The sequence below is a fragment of the Ictalurus punctatus genome, chromosome 27, assembly GCF_001660625.3.
Source record: "Ictalurus punctatus breed USDA103 chromosome 27, Coco_2.0, whole genome shotgun sequence".
Classification (NCBI taxonomy): domain Eukaryota; kingdom Metazoa; phylum Chordata; class Actinopteri; order Siluriformes; family Ictaluridae; genus Ictalurus; species Ictalurus punctatus.
The window spans coordinates 4,038,056-4,058,673 of NC_030442.2; the positions used below are offsets into that span (position 1 = coordinate 4,038,056).

General features: G+C 40.1%; 1 protein-coding gene across 1 annotated transcript; it reads left to right on the plus strand.

Annotated features, from left to right (window-relative positions):
• Positions 1–15,878: 15,878 nt before the first annotated feature.
• On the plus strand, positions 15,879–20,472 carry krt97 (keratin 97). Its single transcript, XM_017459060.3, has 8 exons — positions 15,879–16,373; positions 17,810–17,892; positions 17,991–18,147; positions 18,693–18,857; positions 18,994–19,119; positions 19,284–19,504; positions 19,905–19,957; positions 20,142–20,472. The coding sequence occupies exons 1-8, from the start codon at positions 15,960–15,962 to the stop codon at positions 20,249–20,251; spliced, it is 1,329 nt and encodes a 442-aa protein (XP_017314549.1). The 5' UTR covers positions 15,879–15,959; the 3' UTR covers positions 20,252–20,472.
• The last annotated feature ends 146 nt before the right edge of the window (positions 20,473–20,618 follow it).

The following is a 20,618-nucleotide window of genomic DNA, read 5'->3' on the forward strand; positions in this document are numbered from 1 at the left end:
TGGATGAACACCAGAGATAGAGAAGAACATGGTGTTAATGGTGGTGAGAGATATAAGCCCAGGGGTGTCATCTGAAAGTTTTGTAACACTAACAAATTCTCTCAAATTCCCTGGGTGACTAGGAACAAGAAATTGTTCAAGCATGACTTCCTGTTTCACAAGGGTATAAATATGAGGTAACACATAAGCTGAATTCTATTTTTGATTTCTAATTTCTAAAAAAAACAAACAAAAAACGTTTGTGTAGATTAGGGGTTAAGAGTAACTTCGGAGTTGCACCCTCCAGGTCTATTTTTTATTTTTTTTTAAATAATTGATATAATTAGATCATTTAATTTATACTCTAAAAGTAAGGTACGTTTTATCTCGAACCTCATTAGTATAATAACCCCGTTGCCCCCAGGGATCATTCACATGGTCTGTGAAGGTGCCAAGCTCCAAACCGATCAATCTGTGAAGATTACAGGTTTTTAAAATATGCCGTGTTATGATTACACTTTTTAAATGAACGTATTTGAGTCTGGCGACTAGCGTCACTCCCGCTCGGGCGATGCGACTTCCTGTTGAAATTCCTGTGATTTCGGGGAATCTGTAAATGTAATATCAGCGGGACACAAATGTCACCCGATAGCAGAATATTTCTAGTAATTGAGAAGAATGAGATGTACGTATTTAAAAAGCAGATTTACAGTTACATTTATTCATTTAGCGGACGCTTTTATCCGAAGCGACTTAAAATGAGAAAATACAAGCAAAGCGATATATCAAGCAGAGAACAATACAAGTAGTGCTACCGTACAAGATCTGTTAATTGATTTCCAGAAGAAGCAAAGTGCACAGAGTAGAGGTGTAAGTGCCGGAGTTATTTTTTATTTTATTTTTTTTTATGGGTTAGTTAGGTGTTCACGGAAGAGGTGGGTCTTTAGCTGTTTTTTGAAGATAGTGACAGATTCTGTGGTCCGGATTGAGGTTGGAAGTTCATTCCACCAATGGGGAACAGATAGTGTGAATGTTCTTGAAAGGGACCTTGAGCCACACTGAGTAGGCACTACTCAGTAAGCATCGGTCGCTAATCAATCACAGATTGTGTGAGGGAGAGAGTTGAGGTAGGGGGCGCTGATCCAGACAAGATCTTGTACGTGAGCATCAAGGCCTTGAATTTGATGCGGGCGGCTACAGGAAGCCAGTGGAGGGAGATGAATGGGTGTGACATGGGTCCTTTTGAGCTGGTTGAAGACGAGGCATGCTGCTGCATTCTGAATAATCTGGAGGGGTTTGATGGAGCTGGCTGGGAGGCCCGAGAGTACTGAATTGCAGTAGTCCAGTTTTGAGATAACAAGAGGCTGGACTAGTAGTTGTGTAGCCTGTTCGGTGAGGTAGGGTCTAATTCTCTTGATGCTGTACAGGATAAACCTACAGGACCATGCAGTTGTTGATATGTGGTCTGTAAAGCTCAAGCTGTCTTCAAGAATCAAGAAGATTTAACATTGAAATTGCTATATAATTGACTGTGAATCCATGTGAGAATTGAAGTGAAATTTTTTTTGTCATGGGAAATGCTCACATGATCAGGGTGTGTCTGCAATAAACAGACTCAGAGACAGGCACGCAGGAGCCACTCCCAAATTAAACAGAACTGCAAACATCCTGAGCATTGCAGGGAAGGTCCGACTTTCATCATCCTCGCCTGGAATTTTCCCTCAGACCTGTCAAAAAAAACAACAACAAAAAAACCTCCTGAGATGGGACGATTTACCGAAGCACATCAGAACCTTTCAAAAAAAGGGATGATGAAATCACAGCTAGATATGTGGGAGAAATGTGATATGTCTTCATGTGATATTCTGTAAGATATGTCTTCATGTGCAGTACATGTTCCAATTCAAATACATCTACCTCGTTTTAACGAGGTACAAACAAAATATAAAACAAGACTCACTAGAACCCAGGGCTAGACGAACATAAATATTAAACCAAACAATTCAAGAGAAGACGTGGAACACAGAACGTGACAATTTATACATAAGTGCTAATGTCCCAAATGTGAATCAGGTGCAAGAGACATATGACATGGTGCAGTGGCTGATGGGAAACGTAGTTTTAGTCTCTTTCCGCATATTACATGACAACATGGTACAAATACATGCGAAGCAATATATATCCATAGTACAGAATAAGAGATGTGCAGAATGATGGCCGTTCTTTAAAAGAAATAAGCAAAAAATGTATATACTGAAAATAAACTAAACGCTGGGTTCAAAATATTGGCGCCCCCACGATCAATGTTCCCTCTAATTTTTTACAGCACTGAGCAAATAAAGTTTTCTCTGAGTGAGAATTTCAAAACTTTGACAACTTGAGCAAAAATTTCTTCTGTGACTGCACTGGTATGTTATATGTGCATTATTATCACATATAATATATATATTATCGGTATGCTAAATTTCTCAGCCTATACGATAACCGATTATTCAAAGTGATATTGGCCGATACCGATACCGATACCGATAGTTCTGCCTTTTATACCTTCTTTTAAATTAATCATGATTCATTTAAAAGAATTCTGAAAGAAATGCAAATAAAAACTTTATTCTCTCCATTTCAACAAGTTGTTTCACAGTAACTGGTCTCATAAACAGAAAACACATTACTCTAACATGAGCACATGAACTCAATTCTGAAGATTAAAGTAAGATTATTAACTTATTGAATGTTATTCATTCATATTAACATTAACTGAATTCTCAAAAACCTCCTGGTGGACTTCACATTCACTTACCACAAACAAAAGCATTTCTACTTCATCACTGAACATCAAACTGGTAATATTTAATATCAACTTTTTTATATATTAACATTAACTGGATATGAAATATACTACTCTAGAAATATATTTGTCTGTGCAATATATACATTTTTGTCAATTCATCTTCAACTTAAATCTTTCAACGGTGTACTGGCCCTTCAATTCAGGGCGAGCGGGCATTGGTTGTAGTAGGGGGTGATTGGGGGTACGGGGATTGACTCGACGCCGAAACTTCTGCGTCGTAAAATTTACTTCTGGTGTAAAAGTTTTTCAGTGCAGAGATTACCGAGATTACAAACTGCAGTTTTGTCGTCATTCCACCCAAGAGCCATCATCTTTACACACAGCACGAAATCAATGCGTTTTCCCACCCTCCTTTGATTGACAGGATATAAAATCGGCCCGGATCATCGGATGTTTTTAAACTACCGGCCGATAGCCGACAACGGAAAAATAGCATTTATTGGCCGAGACCGATTATTGGCCGATACATCGGTGCATCTCTAATATATATATATTATGCAGGTTTGTCTCTCAGAGCAGCATCTGAAAAACACAGATTTGAAAATAATAGATAAAACACCACAAAAACCACCACATGATTACAGCAATAATTAAGAAACAAAGTATTGTTAGGCTCTAAACAACTCAAAGTATCTTCTGTCTGTTTAACTTCAGTGATTATAGACCTTATATTATAGACTGCATTTTTACGAAGGGTGCCAATATTTCTGGACAGCACTGCAGGACTAATAGTTGGCACAGTGTTACAGGGGGTAGTGTTGCTGTCTCAGAGATTCAGGGTCCCGGTTCGATCCTGAGCTCATATTCCTATCTGTGTGGAGTTTCTCATGTTCTCCCCATGACTGTGTGGGTTTCCTCCTGGTTCTGTGGTTTCCTCCTGCCTCAAAAAACATGCATGTAAGTGGATTGGCTGTGCCAAATTGCCCGTGGTATTAAATGGGTGTGCTTGTGTGACATGTGCTTGTAAATGTCATTGTCTGAAGTTTGTTTGTACACCGCCTTTTTTTCCATTCAAGACGTGTTTATTTGATTTCATAAGAATTTCTTGTTTACAACCTATCTTCACACGGAAATGCACGCAAACTCTCAGGCCACTCTTTACCAGTCTATGTAAGGAGCGTGTGGTTTTTACTCTCACGCAACCAGGAGCATGCACTCAGATGCAGAGAGATGAGTAAAGCTGATTGAGATGGTGGCAGGATGCACTGGTTAGAATTTCTTTGAGAGTGGAATTGGTCAGAGTTTCTTCAGGAGTGGGCGAGATTGATCAGAATTCCTTTTGTAAGCTGGTGGAATTGGTCAGAATTTCTTTTTGAGAGCAGGCAAGATTGGTGAGAATTCCTACTGAAGAGGGAAGGATTGGTAAGAGTGGGGAGGATTGGTGAGATTTCCTTCAGGAGTGGGTGAGGTTGGTGAGAATTCCTATGAGAGTGGGCAGGATGGGTCAGAATTCCTTCGAGAATGTGAAGGATTGGTCAGAATTCCAATGAAAACAGGTGGAATTGGTCAGGATTCTTATGAGAGTGGGTGGGATTGGTCAGGAATACTTCAAGAGCAGGAGGGATTGGTCAGGAATACTTCAAGAGCAGGAGGGATTGGTCAGGAATACTTCAAGAGCAGGAGGGATTGGTCAGAATTCTTTTTGGAGTGGGCAGAAAAGGTCAGAATTCCTTTGGGATGGGGCTGGAGTGGGATGAATAAAACAGGCCCGTACACACCTCTTTATCAGTTCCAGGAACTCTGCGAGATGACTGGTTGCTTAAAATGATGAAGTTTGCCCTGTAGCAAATTTCATATTTCAGTAATTTGATGAGCTAAAGGAAACTGAATCTTTACTTTAATCTGTACACAGAGCAGTTTAATAGCTTGGATATCAAACCTGACTATAAAATAATATTTGTCATTTAACCTGTTAGACTCCGTTGAACTTTTACTACACCTGAGACTAAAAAGTGAGCATTTCTACATAACCACCTCATCTGCAGGTGATTATTTACTTATTTAACTTTTTCGTTCAGTTCATTTTTCTTACTCTTACTCTACTTTAATTCCAGTTTGTGCGTTATATATTTACAAATGGCAAGGAATAAAACATGGGCCATGCCATAATCAATGATGGGGTGGTGTGATGTGTCACGATGTGAAGCAGTTTTAAGGCAGAGGTGACATCAGTGTTAAGGCGGATGGTTACATGATGAGACTCCTTCCACTAATCTTAAATAAACATCTCCTTAAAGAAAATTGCATTATATCAACAATTGCACCGTTTTTTTAAATCCGTAGACGTGCACCATCCGCCGTTAGAGTAACTATGCATGAGCTGTTACTATAGAAACAGTAACGTATTAGAACGAGCACCTTAATATAAAGCTGTGATTTGCACCTGCAGTGAGAGGATGAACTTGTGATGGTCACTGCCACTGTTGTCATTGTGAACCATTATATCCAGTTGTCAACTTTTCCCTTTTCTGAGCCAAAACGGTGTCAAGCCTAATGCCTGAAATATGTGCCCATCCTTGTTCATTTAAAAAAAAATAATAAAAAAAAAAATGCTGGTGCCACACCTGGTGTAATTGTTTTCTCAGAAGTGCAGTCTCTGTTTTTGCCCTAGGCAAGTTGTGTCAAATGAGATCAAAGTGTGATAATGATTTCTCTTTGCTTGGATTTACAGCCTTTACACACCAAATCCTCAGAGATTTATGTTAATGTACTACATATTCTCATGACTTACAGGCAATATTGGCTATGAAAGATCATTTGTTTTATGAGAACCTGCTGTCAGATTTGAAGTGAAGAAGTTTCCTCTCTTTTTCCAAAGTTTCAGGTCCTATATACCCAGGGCTCTATGTTCACTGGTCCTATATATCCAGGGCTCTATGTTCTCTGGACCCGATATACCCAGGGCTCTATGTTCACTGGTCCTATATATCCAGGGCTCTATGTTCTCTGGACCCTATATACCCAGGGCTCTATGTTCTCTGGTCCTATATACCCAGGGCTCTATGTTCTCTGGACCCTATATACCCAGGGCTCTATGTTTTCTGGTCCTATATACCCAGGGCTCTATGTTCACTGGTCCTATATACCCAGGGCTCTATGTTCTCAGGTCCCTAAATACCCAGGGCTCTATGTTTTCTGGTCCTATATACCCAGGGCTCTATGTTCTCTGGTCCTATATACCCAGGGCTCTATGTTCTCTGGTCCTATATACCCAGGGCTCTATGTTCTCTGGTCCCTATATACCCAGGGCTCTATGTTCTCTGGTCCTATATACCCAGGGCTCTATGTTCTCTGGTCCTATATACCCAGGGCTCTATGTTCTCTGGTCCTATATACCCAGGGGTCTATATTTACAGGACTTTGGTTCTCATGTCACTACATATTGAGGGCTCTGTGTTTCCAGTTCTCTTCATTACCAGATATATATGGTCCTATATTCCCATTGCTGTATGTATTTAAATCATGCTGAGGTAGCGTATTTACATTCCTACAATAACAATATAACTTTCAGATCTTCTTGGTGTGGTATTCCATCATTCCTCGTTCTAATCCCTAGTATATTAGATGTTATTAATCCTGTTTTGATATGGAAAATCTCACCCTGGTTACCAACTGTTGTTTTCAAACAGTGGCCTTCTTAGTAATCTTAAAGATCCGCCACACAATTGTGACTCAATCTTCTTTTATATTACATCCATGATTCATAATATTATGTCATTCTACGCATTATTTCTGGACTTGTTGCACATCCACAGATATGAGGTGCAGTATGTCTCTGCGTTGGTTAACATGCACTTTCACCAAATCCCTGGTTGGACTGGATTAGTTTTAAATGTGGAACTGGGTGGTGTAATTATTACTGGAGAGAAATTGGTTTCATCTGAAATTATCATGTATGTAATTGTTTATAGACTGTGCATGGGAAAAAAATTGTAGAAACAACCCTAGGTGATATATATATATCCTGTCTGAACTGACATGTTGATAAAGACTGCATTATACCCTGTTAGGAAAATAGGTTTTGCACTTTTTCATCAGTATAAAGATACTTCAGGAAGCTATCTCTCAATATATATTTTCTGTCGTCTCCCACTAAAGTCTAAAATTCAGGATAATAAAATATACACAATGTTTATAAGGATGTGTCAGAGAAGCGATGCTTCCGAAGGTTTTAGGTAAGTTTGAGTTCCCAGCACAGATACAGCCTACATACATGTCATGATCATGTGACCAGTTTGTATATAGGCTATGGTTTCAACTACTTATGAGGACAGCACTTGGCATTTGGGGGGAAAAGCTGCCATCTGTTTTAGTTAAAATGTAGACACTAGAAAAGTTTACATTCACAATTTATTATTATTTACTCTACATTGCATCATTTTTTTCCTAAAATAAAGTGTTAGTTTTGAATACGCTCAAAGAAAGTGTTGTTTAGTATTTTAAAGAAAATCCCAAACCCTATATTCCCAAACCCTTTATTCCCAGATCCTTTATTCCCAGACCCTATATTCCCAAACCCTTTATTCACAGACCCTATATTCCCAGACCCTATATTCCCAGACCCTATATTCCCAAACCCTTTATTCACAGACCCTATATTCCCAGACCCTATATTCCCAGACCCTATATTCCCAGACCCTATATTCCCAAACCCTTTATTCACAGACCGTATATTCCCAAACCCTTTATTCACAGACCCTATATTCCCAGACCCTATATTCCCAGACCCTATATTCACAGACCCTATATTCACAGACCCTATATTCACAGACCCTATATTCATAGACCCTATATTCCCAGACCCTATATTCACAGACCCTATATTCCCAGACCCTATATTCCCAAACCCTTTATTCACAGACCCTATATTCCCAGACCCTATATTCCCAGACCCTATATTCACAGACCCTATATTCATAGACCCTATATTCCCAGACCCTATATTCACAGACCCTATATTCCCAGACCCTATATTCCCAAACCCTTTATTCACAGACCCTATATTCCCAGACCCTATATTCCCAAACCCTTTATTCACAGACCCTATATTCCCAGACCCTATATTCACAGACCCTATATTCCCAGACGCTATATTCCCAAACCCTTTATTCACAGACCCTTTATTCACAGACCCTATATTCCCAGACCCTATATTCTCAAACCCTTTATTCCCATGACCTTTATTCTTAAATCATTTATTCCCATACCCTATATTCTCAAACCATTTATTGCCAGGCCATATATTCCCAGACCTTACATTCCCTAACCCTGTTTTCCAAAACCCTTTATTCTCAAACCCTTTATTCCCAAATCCTTTATTCTCAGACCATATATTCTCAAACCATTTATTCCCAGACCCTTGATTCCCAAACCATTTATTCCCAGACCATATATTCTCAAACCATTATTCCCAGACCCTATATTCTCAAACCATTTATTCCCTGACTCTATATTCTCAAACCATTTATTCCCAGACTCTATACTCTAAAACCATTTATTCCCAGGGCTATATATTCCCAGATCTTACATTCCCTAACCCTATTTTCCAAAACCCTTTATTCTCAAACCATTTATTCCCAAATCCTTTATTCCCAGACTCTATATTCTCAAACCACTTATTCCCAGGCCCTATATTCCTAGACCTTACATTCCCTAACGTTATTTTCATAAACCCTTTATTCCCAGACCCTATATTGACAAACACAGTGTAAGGCACTCCCCTTACTGTTTGTATTTTTGTCAAAGAGTCAAATACAGCAAACATCAACAACAAAAAAAAAAGTCTCCTAAAGGAACAGTAGAGCGGCTTTAAAAGATTTCAGAATTGTAGCATAGAGGCAACTGAATCACCTTTATCCGCCCCTTCTTGACCCTTAGCATGACCTTATTTATCCTTAGACAAGTCCTAATGAGTAATAGATCTATAAAAATTTCCTCGGAGTTTTATACTATCATTCCACCTTTGTATTTTGAGTATTATAGATGTTTTTAATCACATTTCAAAGTAGAAAATCCCAACCCTGATTAAATCGTAAAACTATTCTATTCACACGGTGACATTCTGAGCAGTCTGAAAGATCTTGCACGCAACAGTGATTTTCTTAAATATCAAATTCATCTTTCATTACATCAGTCAGTGGAGGTAAAGGTCAAGAGATTTTCTTGCCCTTTAAGCACTATGAGTATTGCATTCCTAGCACAGGTACAGGCATGTCATGGTCAATTGAAACACAAATTAATAACGCCTTATTCCAAGTCTAAACCATCATTGAAATGAGGTGTGTGTAGTACACATGGCATTTTTATGGCATGAGCATGGCTGTGTCTAGCTATGAGGACACATTCATAGACTATGAATGAACGCTAAGATCTCTGGTCTGCAGTTCTCTAGAAAAATCTTGGTTTTTAAGGATTTTGAAAAATATGCTTTATAAAGGAAATTCTCTGTATTGATATGATTCGTGTTGACACGTACATGCGTTGTACAGACACTCCCATACGTGTCATTTAATACACTTTATACACTTCATGACTTATGTCATGCAAATCTAGACGTCCTCTGGCAAAATGACTTAACAGACACACGTCCGGAAAAAACAATCCTAAAGTCTTTCATAAAGCCAGCTCTCGTCGTGATTTCCGGCTCAGACACACCTGATCCTGTTTCTTAAATAGCTGATGAGCAAAGACTCGTGCTGAATAATAACCCATTCCTTGTTAAACTGGCCTGTTCGGTATCAACGGGAACGCTGATTAATTACCCGCATGAAATGACTTTTCCATTTGAGTCATAGCCGTAGAGTAAGATTTGAAGGTCATGAAATTTATGTCGTTAAAAAAGTTCTATTCACTAGCAGGAGGAGAGAATGGCGTCCTGAACGGATTCGCTTCGTCGGTTTAACCATTAGCGTGTAATGTCCTGGTGTAATCACGCATTATGAGTTATGAGCCTCCACCTGAAACATTCTTCAGTGAAACATTCTTCTTGTCACGAACCATTTTTCATTGTATAGGGTTCTTGAGTTGAGCTGTATGCTTCTTTGGCGATTAATGTTTCATTATAGGTTCTTCAGAGCAGTGTATTGGTTCTTCAAGGTAGCATCCTTTAACGGGTGAGAGTGAAATCGATAAGGTTCTCTGTGGGACTGGAAAAGGTTCTCCTCTCAGGCATCACTCTTACGAACCTTACTTTGGTTCCTTAGCACTAAGGGTTGTTGTTGTTTTTTTAGAGAACTTATCATAACATGGTTCCTGGTGGCATGACATGGTGGCACTGCTGTGAAGAACCATTTGTGGGTTCGTTAAAGCGCCAGTAAATAGAGGGTACTTTGAAGAACTTGAGAGTAAAAGGTTCTTTGTGCAACTTTAAAGCGTTCTCCTATGGTATCAGGCTGAAAAACCCTTTTTGGTTCTAACCGGAACCTTTATTTTTAAGAACGTACAGGCAGACATGCCGATATCCAGATTCTTGGATATTTACATCTAGAACACGTCTTTTCTTACACACGTAGTATTTAAAATGTTAAAACTCAAAAGGGGAAAAAAAAAAAAAAAACACGTTTATTTCACTGTTGTTGTTTTTGTTGTTGTTGTTGACTCGGATTTTAACCACCGTGCTATCTTCAGACTTTAACCTTAAAGTGGCCTTTAAGCTCCGCCCACTCCGCCGATGCGTCATGTCGTACTGTATATCACTGAAAATCTTGTTTCCTGCAGTATACGTCAAATCACGTGCCATTACGGTATACACGTCGATTTCCTTTGTAAACCTTTATAAATCACCCAGGAATAAAAACGTGAAATGATGGTTTTATTTATTTATTTATTTATTTTTATCTCTTTTTTTTTCCCCCCACGTTCAGAAGCTCAGTTTCGACACGTTCCTGAAATCCTTCCGATCCCGGAATAACTCCCTAAGCTGTTGATGATTTATTGGATTCATTTCAGATTTCATACTGGACAAGACGACGTTTTATTACAGTGCTCGGTATTTTTAGATGTTTTTGTCTGTGTGAATTTACACACGTTCGGATATTTGATGCCACGTTTGCTGTTGTGAAAAACAACTGGGTTGTTTTTTTGTTTGTTTGTTTTTTTTAACCCTGACCCTGTTCACCTGTTCGTTTGAGTTGCTTCCAGGTGCTTTATAACAAGAGCTAGAACATTTTTTCCCCACCTCGATGGTCCAGTTGTTTAAGATGTATAGGCCGTCCGCGTTTTCTGCTTTGGACCGCCGACTCGTAAGATAAAGCCGTTTTGCAATAAAAAATCTTCACGACGTCTTTCACTGGATATTTTTGTCATTAGCAACAGGATGAAAGCAAGAGTACGATGCCCTTTCCGAGAGAAAGAAGAATGCATGGCTAAGTGCGTGACCGTAGATGAACTTTTAACACCTCCTAAAAACCGTCAACTTGCCAGGCGTTTTTTAACAAAGCCAGGCGCTGTCTGTGTAAAGTAGTGCTGCTTAGAGACACTTATATCAGGTATGGGTCACATGCACATCCAACCTGTTCTGCTAGCAAGTGCAAATTTCTGTTCGAATCCAAGAAGTGAAACTATTTATGCAAACTCGGCCACACCTCATTACTGGATTCTGAGATAGCGGAAGTTGCTATGCTAATCTCATTATGCTAATGTGTAGTGAAGTTTTGACCTTAGGATCATCGAGACTTTAGATAAGTAACGTAGGTATTGGTTAACTTTTCAGCTACAATATACACCGACAATCAAAAGTACTATTAATACTTAATTCATACCACATAAACATATTTACAAACACAACGTCAGGGAATGTTAGACGTCGGAAAATTTACAGCTTCACCTCCGGCTGTTACGAGCGCTGGCACTGGAGACTCCTTCCATAAAACGTTAATGATTAATAAACAAACTTCGTCATATCAGTCCGTTTATGTGGAGCTGTCCACACTGCGTGAGCTGTTACTATAGAAACCATAACGATACTGTTAGAACTGATTATAGAAAAGAAATCGACATCTTCTGACCAATCAGAATCCAGAACGTGGTATTAAATGCAACCGTATTGTATCGCACGAAACACGTTTTATTCTCATTTTTTTTACGAAATTCGCACTTCTGGAAGAAGCATTAAAGGTTCTATCCTGAAGCCTACGGCACGATTTCGCTTAAGAACTTTAACCTTTAACCTTTCTAAGAACCCTGGATGAAAGACCTGGAAGCGTGTATGGTCTCGAGTCGTTGAAAAGCAGATTGTTTAACAGCTATCAATCCTCTCGTGATTTTCATCCGTCTCGCCAGCCGAAAGACGTTTTTTTTTCTTTAACGTCGCACCGTAACTGTGACAAGACAGAGCAGGAACTGTTGTGAAAAACTCTTGGGATCTTTATTTGTTTTATAAATTGGCTGAGGTTATGTGCTGAACGATGGAGAAGCACGGCTCAGACTTGTTGAACATTTAAGTAATTAAATTCGTTAGAAATTAGTAATAATCGATCTGTTCATTTAAGCTATGACATGACTGACACACCTCTGTAGGTTTGTCCTGATTTTATAAAAACACCGTGAAACCAAGAGTTAATCTGATTGGTGTTGATTAGTTTTTGGCAGAGATCCAGGTGTCGGGCTGACGCGTTTTCAGTGTCTGTACACTGTCTGTTTATTAGGTTGTTTGTTTACTTATTTGTTTGTGTATTTATATATGTATTTATTGATGTTTGTTTGTTTATTTCATTTATTTGTGTGCTTGTTTGTTTGTTTATAGCAAAGTGTCTGGTCGGACGTAGTGTTTATTACTTTAGTTCTTTTGTTTGTTTGTTTGTTTATCTATTTATTTATTTAGAACTCTGGGTTTTTTTTTTTATGTTTTGGTGTATTGATTGATTTTCGGTGGCGTGTCTGGTTCCGTGTGGATTTTTAAAAAAAATTAAAAAATGTTTTATTATTTATTATTAAAGGGTCTGATTTATTATTTATTATTTGTTCATTTATTTATGAGTGTCTGTGTTGATTTTTAGTGTTTGTTTGTTTAACAGAGTGTCTGGTTTGGTGTTGATTTGTCTTGATAAAATATTTGTTTGTTTGTTTGTCTGTTTAGTTAGTTATTTACTTATCCATTTATTGATTTTAGCAGAATTTGGTGTTGTTTTATTATTTGTTTGTTTGTTTATTATTCGGTTATTCGTTCGTTTATATTTTCCTCAGCAGTCTGGTTTGGTGTTCATTTTCTATTGTGCTTATTTATTTATTTACTTGTTTACTTTTTCATTCTGCAGAGTATCTGGCTTGGTCTTGATTTGTCTTTTTAGTTAGTTATTTAGCTATTTATCGATCGATTTCAGTCGAGTGTCTGGTCTGGTGTTGTTTTATTATAAGTTTGCTTGTTTGTTGATCTTTTCTGTTTGGCTTGGTGTATACATATTCTCGTGTATTTGTTTGTTTGTTTGTTTGTTTATCACAGTGCCGACTGCGACCAGCACACCTTTCTCCCCTTTCCGAGCCGTCGGGGCGTTCTAACTTTCTCTCGTGTGTCTCATTCCCTTTCGCGTTACTGGCTGCGGTCGGACGAACACAAAAGCTCTGACATGTTTGCTTTGAAAGGCTGTGATTAACCCGAGGCTAGAAAGTTGTCTGATTAATGTAACTGTCAGAAAACGACTGACTTATTGCTATAGACTGCAGGCTTCGGTGCAGGTTTCACTCTCAGCGTGTTACGTAATCCCCTCTGAGAAAAGGGAGCGTGGAGAGGGAAACCATTACACTGTATGGGGAAATACGTCCTAATCCTTCTTTAACCTGTAGGAAAGAATAAGCGCGTTCTGTGACAGCGTGCGTCTGAACAGGAAATGCGATGTGAAAATATACAGTAGAGCAGCGGCAGCGGCTCAAAGTCTCCCTTTCGTATCTTTACACCTCGTATGACATTATATCATATATTACATATCCTCTAAGGGATTACAACATAATGACGGGCTCTTAAGTTTCAAAGAAAGGAACACTTTCTACACAGAAGCTGTAAGGATTAGCGCTGAAGAATGCCTAAGCGTTGTAAGACGACGTCACGGCACTGGTTTGTAAGCAGAACCACTTCCGCTAAGATGAGAAATCATTTTTATTTACCGTAATAACTTCTTTCTGAAGCCTTACACGTCACAATCGCATTCATTTCACTGCACGGGTGAGTCACAGATAAACCTTTACAGCTCGCAATTCGATATCTTTATATTTACGATTTTTACGTCCGTGGGAATTTCACGTCACATGACTGGCGAATCGCTTTAGTGCTTTGTTCCTCTGGTCTCGTCGTTCCCTCGCTCGCCAGCCTGTTACGGAAAGCGTAAACTCCGACTGTTACAAAGCGCTGACACCGGAGACTCCTTACATAAACGTTCGACGAGAAAGCTGTTGCTATAGAAACGATAACGTATGGTCGTGATTTTGCCGCTGCACTTCCGTCAGAGCCGCTGACAGAAACTGGCGTTCAGTTTACGTTATCGCGTGTGTGTAATCGTATTCGGAAACCGTTGGCCTCTGTTGACATTAACGTCTGTTTACACTGCGGCAGAGTTTTGTTTTATGTCTAAACAACCCTTTCTTCTTTCTTTCCTTTTTTTTTCTTCTTTTTTTCATCTAAGATGTCCGACGGTCACGTCAGCATGCCCCGGAGTAATTCCGCTTTTCACCACAATGGAACGCTGAAGCTTTGTTTGTTTAGTTTCTTATTGAAACTGTGTAAGATACAATGTAGGACTGATCTCTAAAGGAAGTGCCTCTTTTATGAACGTGACTTCATTGCCCTGTGTGTATGTGTGTGTGTGTGTGCGTTGTCATGCAGTACAATAAAGCAAAATTTAGCTCTAGAGCAGTAGTCACCAACCCTGTTCCTGGAGATCTACCTTCCTACGGGTTTCCTACAGGGTTAAGGGCCTTGCTAAAGGGCCCATCAGTGGCAGCTTGGCAGCGCTGGGATTTGAACTCACGACCTTCCGATCAGAAGTCCGCCGTCTGAGCTACAGTGAAGTCGTCATGAAGGTAGACCTCCAGGAACGGTGGCTGATGATCACAGCTCTAGAGCAAAGGTGAAAGTGGAGCTTTCCTAATGGTTTCATAAAATCCAGTCAACACAAACGCACCGGCTCGAAACACCTGACCAGATCATTAGGCCTATATTTTCAGTCTTTCTCGCTTGATTAGAAACTCAATCACGGGACACGATTGTGCGATGATGTAAGCGACTTAATCACCAAGCGCTCCTCGTGTACTGAAACAATCAGAACCTGCTGCTCCATAACCTCACCTCATCCCTTTCTGATTTTTTTTTTCATGTTCAGCAAGTCATCACAAGATACCTCCCGTGTTGCCAGATTGGACAAGTCTCCCCTTTCCAGATAAATTTGTTTAAAGGCATCATAGAAACTTCATCCTCAGCTCTGTTGCGACATTACACCGATGCACAGTAAATGTGTTTAGGTTTCAGGTCAGTGATAAATAAATCATCATTACCAGACAGACACGGACCCAGAGAAGATCTTCCCATGACTGTGAGGCTCTGGTTCCACTCGTGAGAGACGGCGAGAACAGGACAGATTACTAACTATCAGCATGAGTACCAGTACTGTCTCTGTAATGTTCATGAGTTATAACACTTTCATTAAACCCTATGTAGGTAAAGGAATATACACAGCACACGTGACCTGTCCTACGTATTATCTGTTTAGTTGTTTATTTATTCTGAATCTTTTATGTCAGGTACAAGCGTAGCTACGAGGAATTGGAATTTCGAATCTAATCTAAAGGTGTGCAGGACGGACACGTGTCAATTTAATATGAAATATATATTGTCTGGATTTTTTATGACTCAGACCACTTTTTAATAAATGATAACTTCAAACAAACAAACAAACAAACAAACAAACAAACAAACAAAAACATACACAGACGAGGTGTTACCCATTACACACCTGGATGACCGCGCCCTGGACGCACCTGTGGGTCCGGACTCCAAACCTGTCGATGTGTAATGACAGTAAGGCCACGCCCTCCTTTATGGTATACATAAACCGGGTGTAAGAGCTCGTGAGCATCACTCCTCAGCGCGCGGTTCAGCTCTGCATATCTCTGTAGAAGAAGAAGTAGATCCTCCAAGACAAAGATGAGCAGTGCGTCCGTGGTCGGCTTCTCGTCCTCTTCCTCCCGCGGCTTCTCGTCCTCGTCGCTGTCTCTGAGCGGAGGTATGTACAGCAAGCGCATCTCCGGAGTGCGCGCTCCCAGCGTGTACGGCGGCGCGGATGGCCGGAGCGTCCGCGTGTCCACGTACCAACAATTTGGCTCCCAAGGCAACCTGCTCGGAGCGTCCGGTCTCTCCCTGGACGGAGTGTCGGTCAGCGAGAAGCTCACCATGCAGAACCTGAACGACCGACTGGCCGCCTACCTGGAGAAGGTGCGCGCGCTGGAGAAGGCCAACGCGCAGCTCGAGCTGAAGATCCGCGAGTGGTACGAGAAGCGCGCGCCCGTCACGCACGACTACAGCCGCTTCATGGCCACCATCAACGACCTGCGCGAGAAGGTGAGCTTTAATAATAATAATAATAATAATAATAATAATAATAATAATAATAATAATAATAATTGTGGAAATAAATTGCAGAAACAATTAAGGAATAAAAAAATAATATTGGAAGCAATATTACTTCACTGGTTTAACTAATGACACCTGCTGTAATCTGCACTGTGATTGGACACTTTATTATTAATATTATTACAGGTGTGTCAACTTTTTTTTCTCCTTCAAAACTCCTTCAGAATCCTGGTTTGAATGAGTTAAAAAAATTCAAAGCATTTTTAAAATGTTTCACCAAAACATTCATCACAGTTTATATATACATATATATATATATATATATATATATATATATATATATATATATATATATATATATATATATATATATATACACACACACACACATACAGCTGCAATCAAAATGATTCCACCCCCCTTGCAAATCAGGTTTATTGTCAGCTGTTTGCGATGAACAAATCAAACAAACGCAGTTGAAATAGTTTGACACGATGAACGCTTCAAGCGGTTTCACCAAATTCAACTGAAAATGCAACTTAGAATGATTTCTCCCGTTTCAAAATTATTCACCCCCTTCATGATGAGCATCTTAAGTACTTAGTAGTACAGGCTTTTACTGTTATGACGTGCTACAAATGAGATGCAGAGCTTCTGGCAGCGTTCCTGAGGAATCTTCTCCCATTCCTCATGAGCAACGGCCTCCAGTTCAGTAATATTCTTGGGTTTGCGTTCTTCAAATCCCACCAGAGATTTTCGATGGGGTTGAAGTCAGGTGACTGTGATGGCCCTGAAGAATCTTCCAGGACTTCTTCTGCAACCAAGATTTGGTGGAATTTGAGGTACGCTTGGGATCATTGTCCTGTTGGAAGGTCCAATGACACCCAAGCTTCAGCTTCTTCACAGACAGCATGAGGTTTTCTCCTAGGATTTCCTGATACCTCAATGAATCCATTTTGCCTTCCACACGCCGCAGGTTTCCATTGCCAGAGGATGCAAAGCATCAGTTTTGCATATTTGTGCTGTTGTGAGGGATTCTATTCAGGGGGGTGAATAATTGTGAAACTGCAGAAGTCATTATAAGTTTTTCAGTTGAATTTGGGCAAACCATTTGAAGCATACGTCGTGTCGAACTATTCCAATTGCTTTTGTTTGATTTGTTCATCGCAAACAGCTGAAAGTCTGACAATTTTGACAATCAACCTGATTTGCAATGGGGGTCGAATCATTTTGATTGCAGCTGTGTATATATCATTTCTTGTTGTTGTTGTGATTGTTTTGTTGTTTTTAAGAGCAATCCGGTTCATAGTCATTATGTTATAGATGCATTCGATGACACAGACTTCGCCAAACGCTAACCGCTGGACCAAAATGTTCAGTTGAACAAAATATTTAATGAACGTGTAAAATGTGCTCTTGTGCAGATCAGGGTTGCCAGCTTGGGCAATGCCAAGATCATTCTGCAGATCGACAACTCCAAGCTAGCTGCGGAGGACTTCAAACTCAAGTCAGTGTCCGGAAAAAATAAAACCCCACTATGACTTATTATATATTTGTTTCCCTTTTTTAAAAGTCCTTATGATTATTATTATTATTCTTTTCCAGGTATGAGAACGAGCTGATGCTGCGCCAGTCTGTGGAGACCGACATCTCCGGTCTGCGCCGCGTCCTGGATGACCTCACCATGTCGCGCTCAGACCTGGAGATGCAGATCGAAGGCCTCAAGGAGGAGCTGATCTACCTGAAGAAGAACCATGAAGAGGTTAGTGAGAAAAGTACACCACAGACACGCAACATACCATCACAAAACGGTTTCAAACCTTTTTGTTGTATTATGCTGTATTTGGTTTCCACTTCAAAGCAGCAAAGCTTTTACACGAGCACTGAGGCGAGGCAAGACGAGGCTTACGCAAGCGCTCGGGTGTTTAGGATATTCGTGGAAAGGTGTGTCTGTGATGGGGGATCTTTGGATCTTTGCCATCAGAAATCACAATCAGAGATCATAGATGCACTCCAGTCCTAGTCCGGAACATGCCCTCTTGCATCATCGACTGCCATGAAATACCATAGTCTTTAACCTTTACTATATCTGTGAAGTTAATGTTCTGCTAACACGTTAACATTGCGTGTAGTTAGCACACTGTGTAACGTTTTTATGAGGTAAAAAAAAATAGCATGCTAACGCTGACCTAATGCGGTGCTAGCTAGATCAGTCAGCCTTGAAGGAAGTTAAAAAAATGCAGTTGTGCTTGTGATAAAGCGTTACAGAGTCAGGGTTTGATGTTATTTTTTTTTCATCCCATGCAGGAGTTGGCGGCTCTGCGTGCTCATCTGTCCTCCAGCAACGTGAACGTGGAGGTGGATGCGGCTCCTCAGCAGGACCTGGCTCAGATCCTCAGCGAGGTCCGCTCACAGTACGAGGGCATCGCTGAGAAGAACCGCCGCGAGATGGAGGCCTGGTACAAGGTCAAGGTGAGACACGGGGGCAAACTCACGCACCAGGATGGAGGATTATCTAGTTGCTGCATTTATTGTAAAGTCGTCATGAACCACTCTGTAGCCAGAAACTTTTGCGACCTTTGACCTCTCTCCCCCTTTCCTCGGGCAGTTTGATGACCTGAACAAGCAGGTGAAGGTCAGCACCCAGACTATCGAAACGCACCGCAGCGAGATCACCGAGCTCAAGAGAACCCTGCAGTCACTGCAAATCGAGCTGCAGTCTCAGCTTAGCTTGGTAAACACACACACACACACACACACACACACACACTCACACACTAAGAGAAAAATTTACATCTGCTATGTCCTTATGATTTATTACATCACAATTAGTAGCCCCGCCCACTCCCCCATCACACCATCACTCACTGTCTCTCTCTCTGCTCTCTGATTGGTCAGAAATCAGCTCTGGAGGGCACACTTGGTGAAACGGAGAACCGCTACAGTCTCCAGCTCAACCAACTGCAGGTCATAATCAACAAGCTGGAGGCGGAGCTTTCGCAGGTGCGCCTGGACATCGAGAGGCAAGCGAACGACTACAAGGTGCTGCTGGACATCAAGACCAGACTGGAGCTGGAGATCGCCGAGTACAGACGCCTGCTGGACGGAGAGGACATCAGGTATGCTTACTTTTTATCTCACACCCCCACACACATATTTACCACAATATCACCTGACACGTCCTGAACAATATAGTAATACTATGCGGAAAGTATTTTCAAACTGGATCTAATGATTTTCAAACTTTCATTTATTATTTTATTTGCTTTAATTATAATTTGGTTAAATGTCATATATTAATATATTTTATTATATTAAAAGTTCTCCATTTATACATAATGCTAGGCTATAGTAATAAAATAAATGTTGTTTTTTTTCAAAGTATCAAACTATTTTTTTTCCAAAGTAAATATTTGTGCTTCAGTTCTGCACACTAAGTCTGTGAGATTTCCCATAATATTATTACAAAATCTTTTTTATTTTTAAAAAAAATGTATTTTGTCTGTTTTGTTTTTTTAGCAGGAAAACCACAGTGACTAAGGTGGTCGAGGTACAGAAACCTGCACCGAAACGTAAGTTCATTTAATAGATGTATGTATGCAAAATTATTGCTGTAAAATAGTTAGTGTGATTATATTTACCACCATTTGGACGGGGAAATGTTCAATCTGGCAACGCGAGTGTATTGTAAGTGATGAGATTGGAGGTGTGTGTCTGTATGGATTCCTCTAACACTGTCTCTGTGTCTCTGTGCAGCCGAGCCCGTGGTGACCAAGCGTGTACGCACCGTGATCGAGGAAGTGATCGATGGCAAGGTCGTGTCCCGCACCGAGGATGTGGACGTGGAGGTCCTGAACAAAAAATAAGACCCTCCCCACACACACACACACATAGGCGTCCTGGCTCAAAGCCATGACTATGTAACATGCCAATATTAATAATAATAAAAATAATAATAAAAAGAGTAACTTGTAAGCAGTGTTGAAGAGGTGAAAGAGTGAAATCTCTGTATGGATCATCTGAAAAGCAACATCAGCATCAACATCTGTAACTGCAGAAGAGGAAAAAAATAAAGAATATGCCTCTATTAGCGTGTGCACGTTGTGTCTTTCATTTTATCCAGCAAAAGTCCAACATGAACTACTAAAGTCACATAAAACTACTACATCATTTCATAAAAAAAACCTCATCTATAACTGTTACTTGTTAATTAATAACAAACCAAAAAAAATA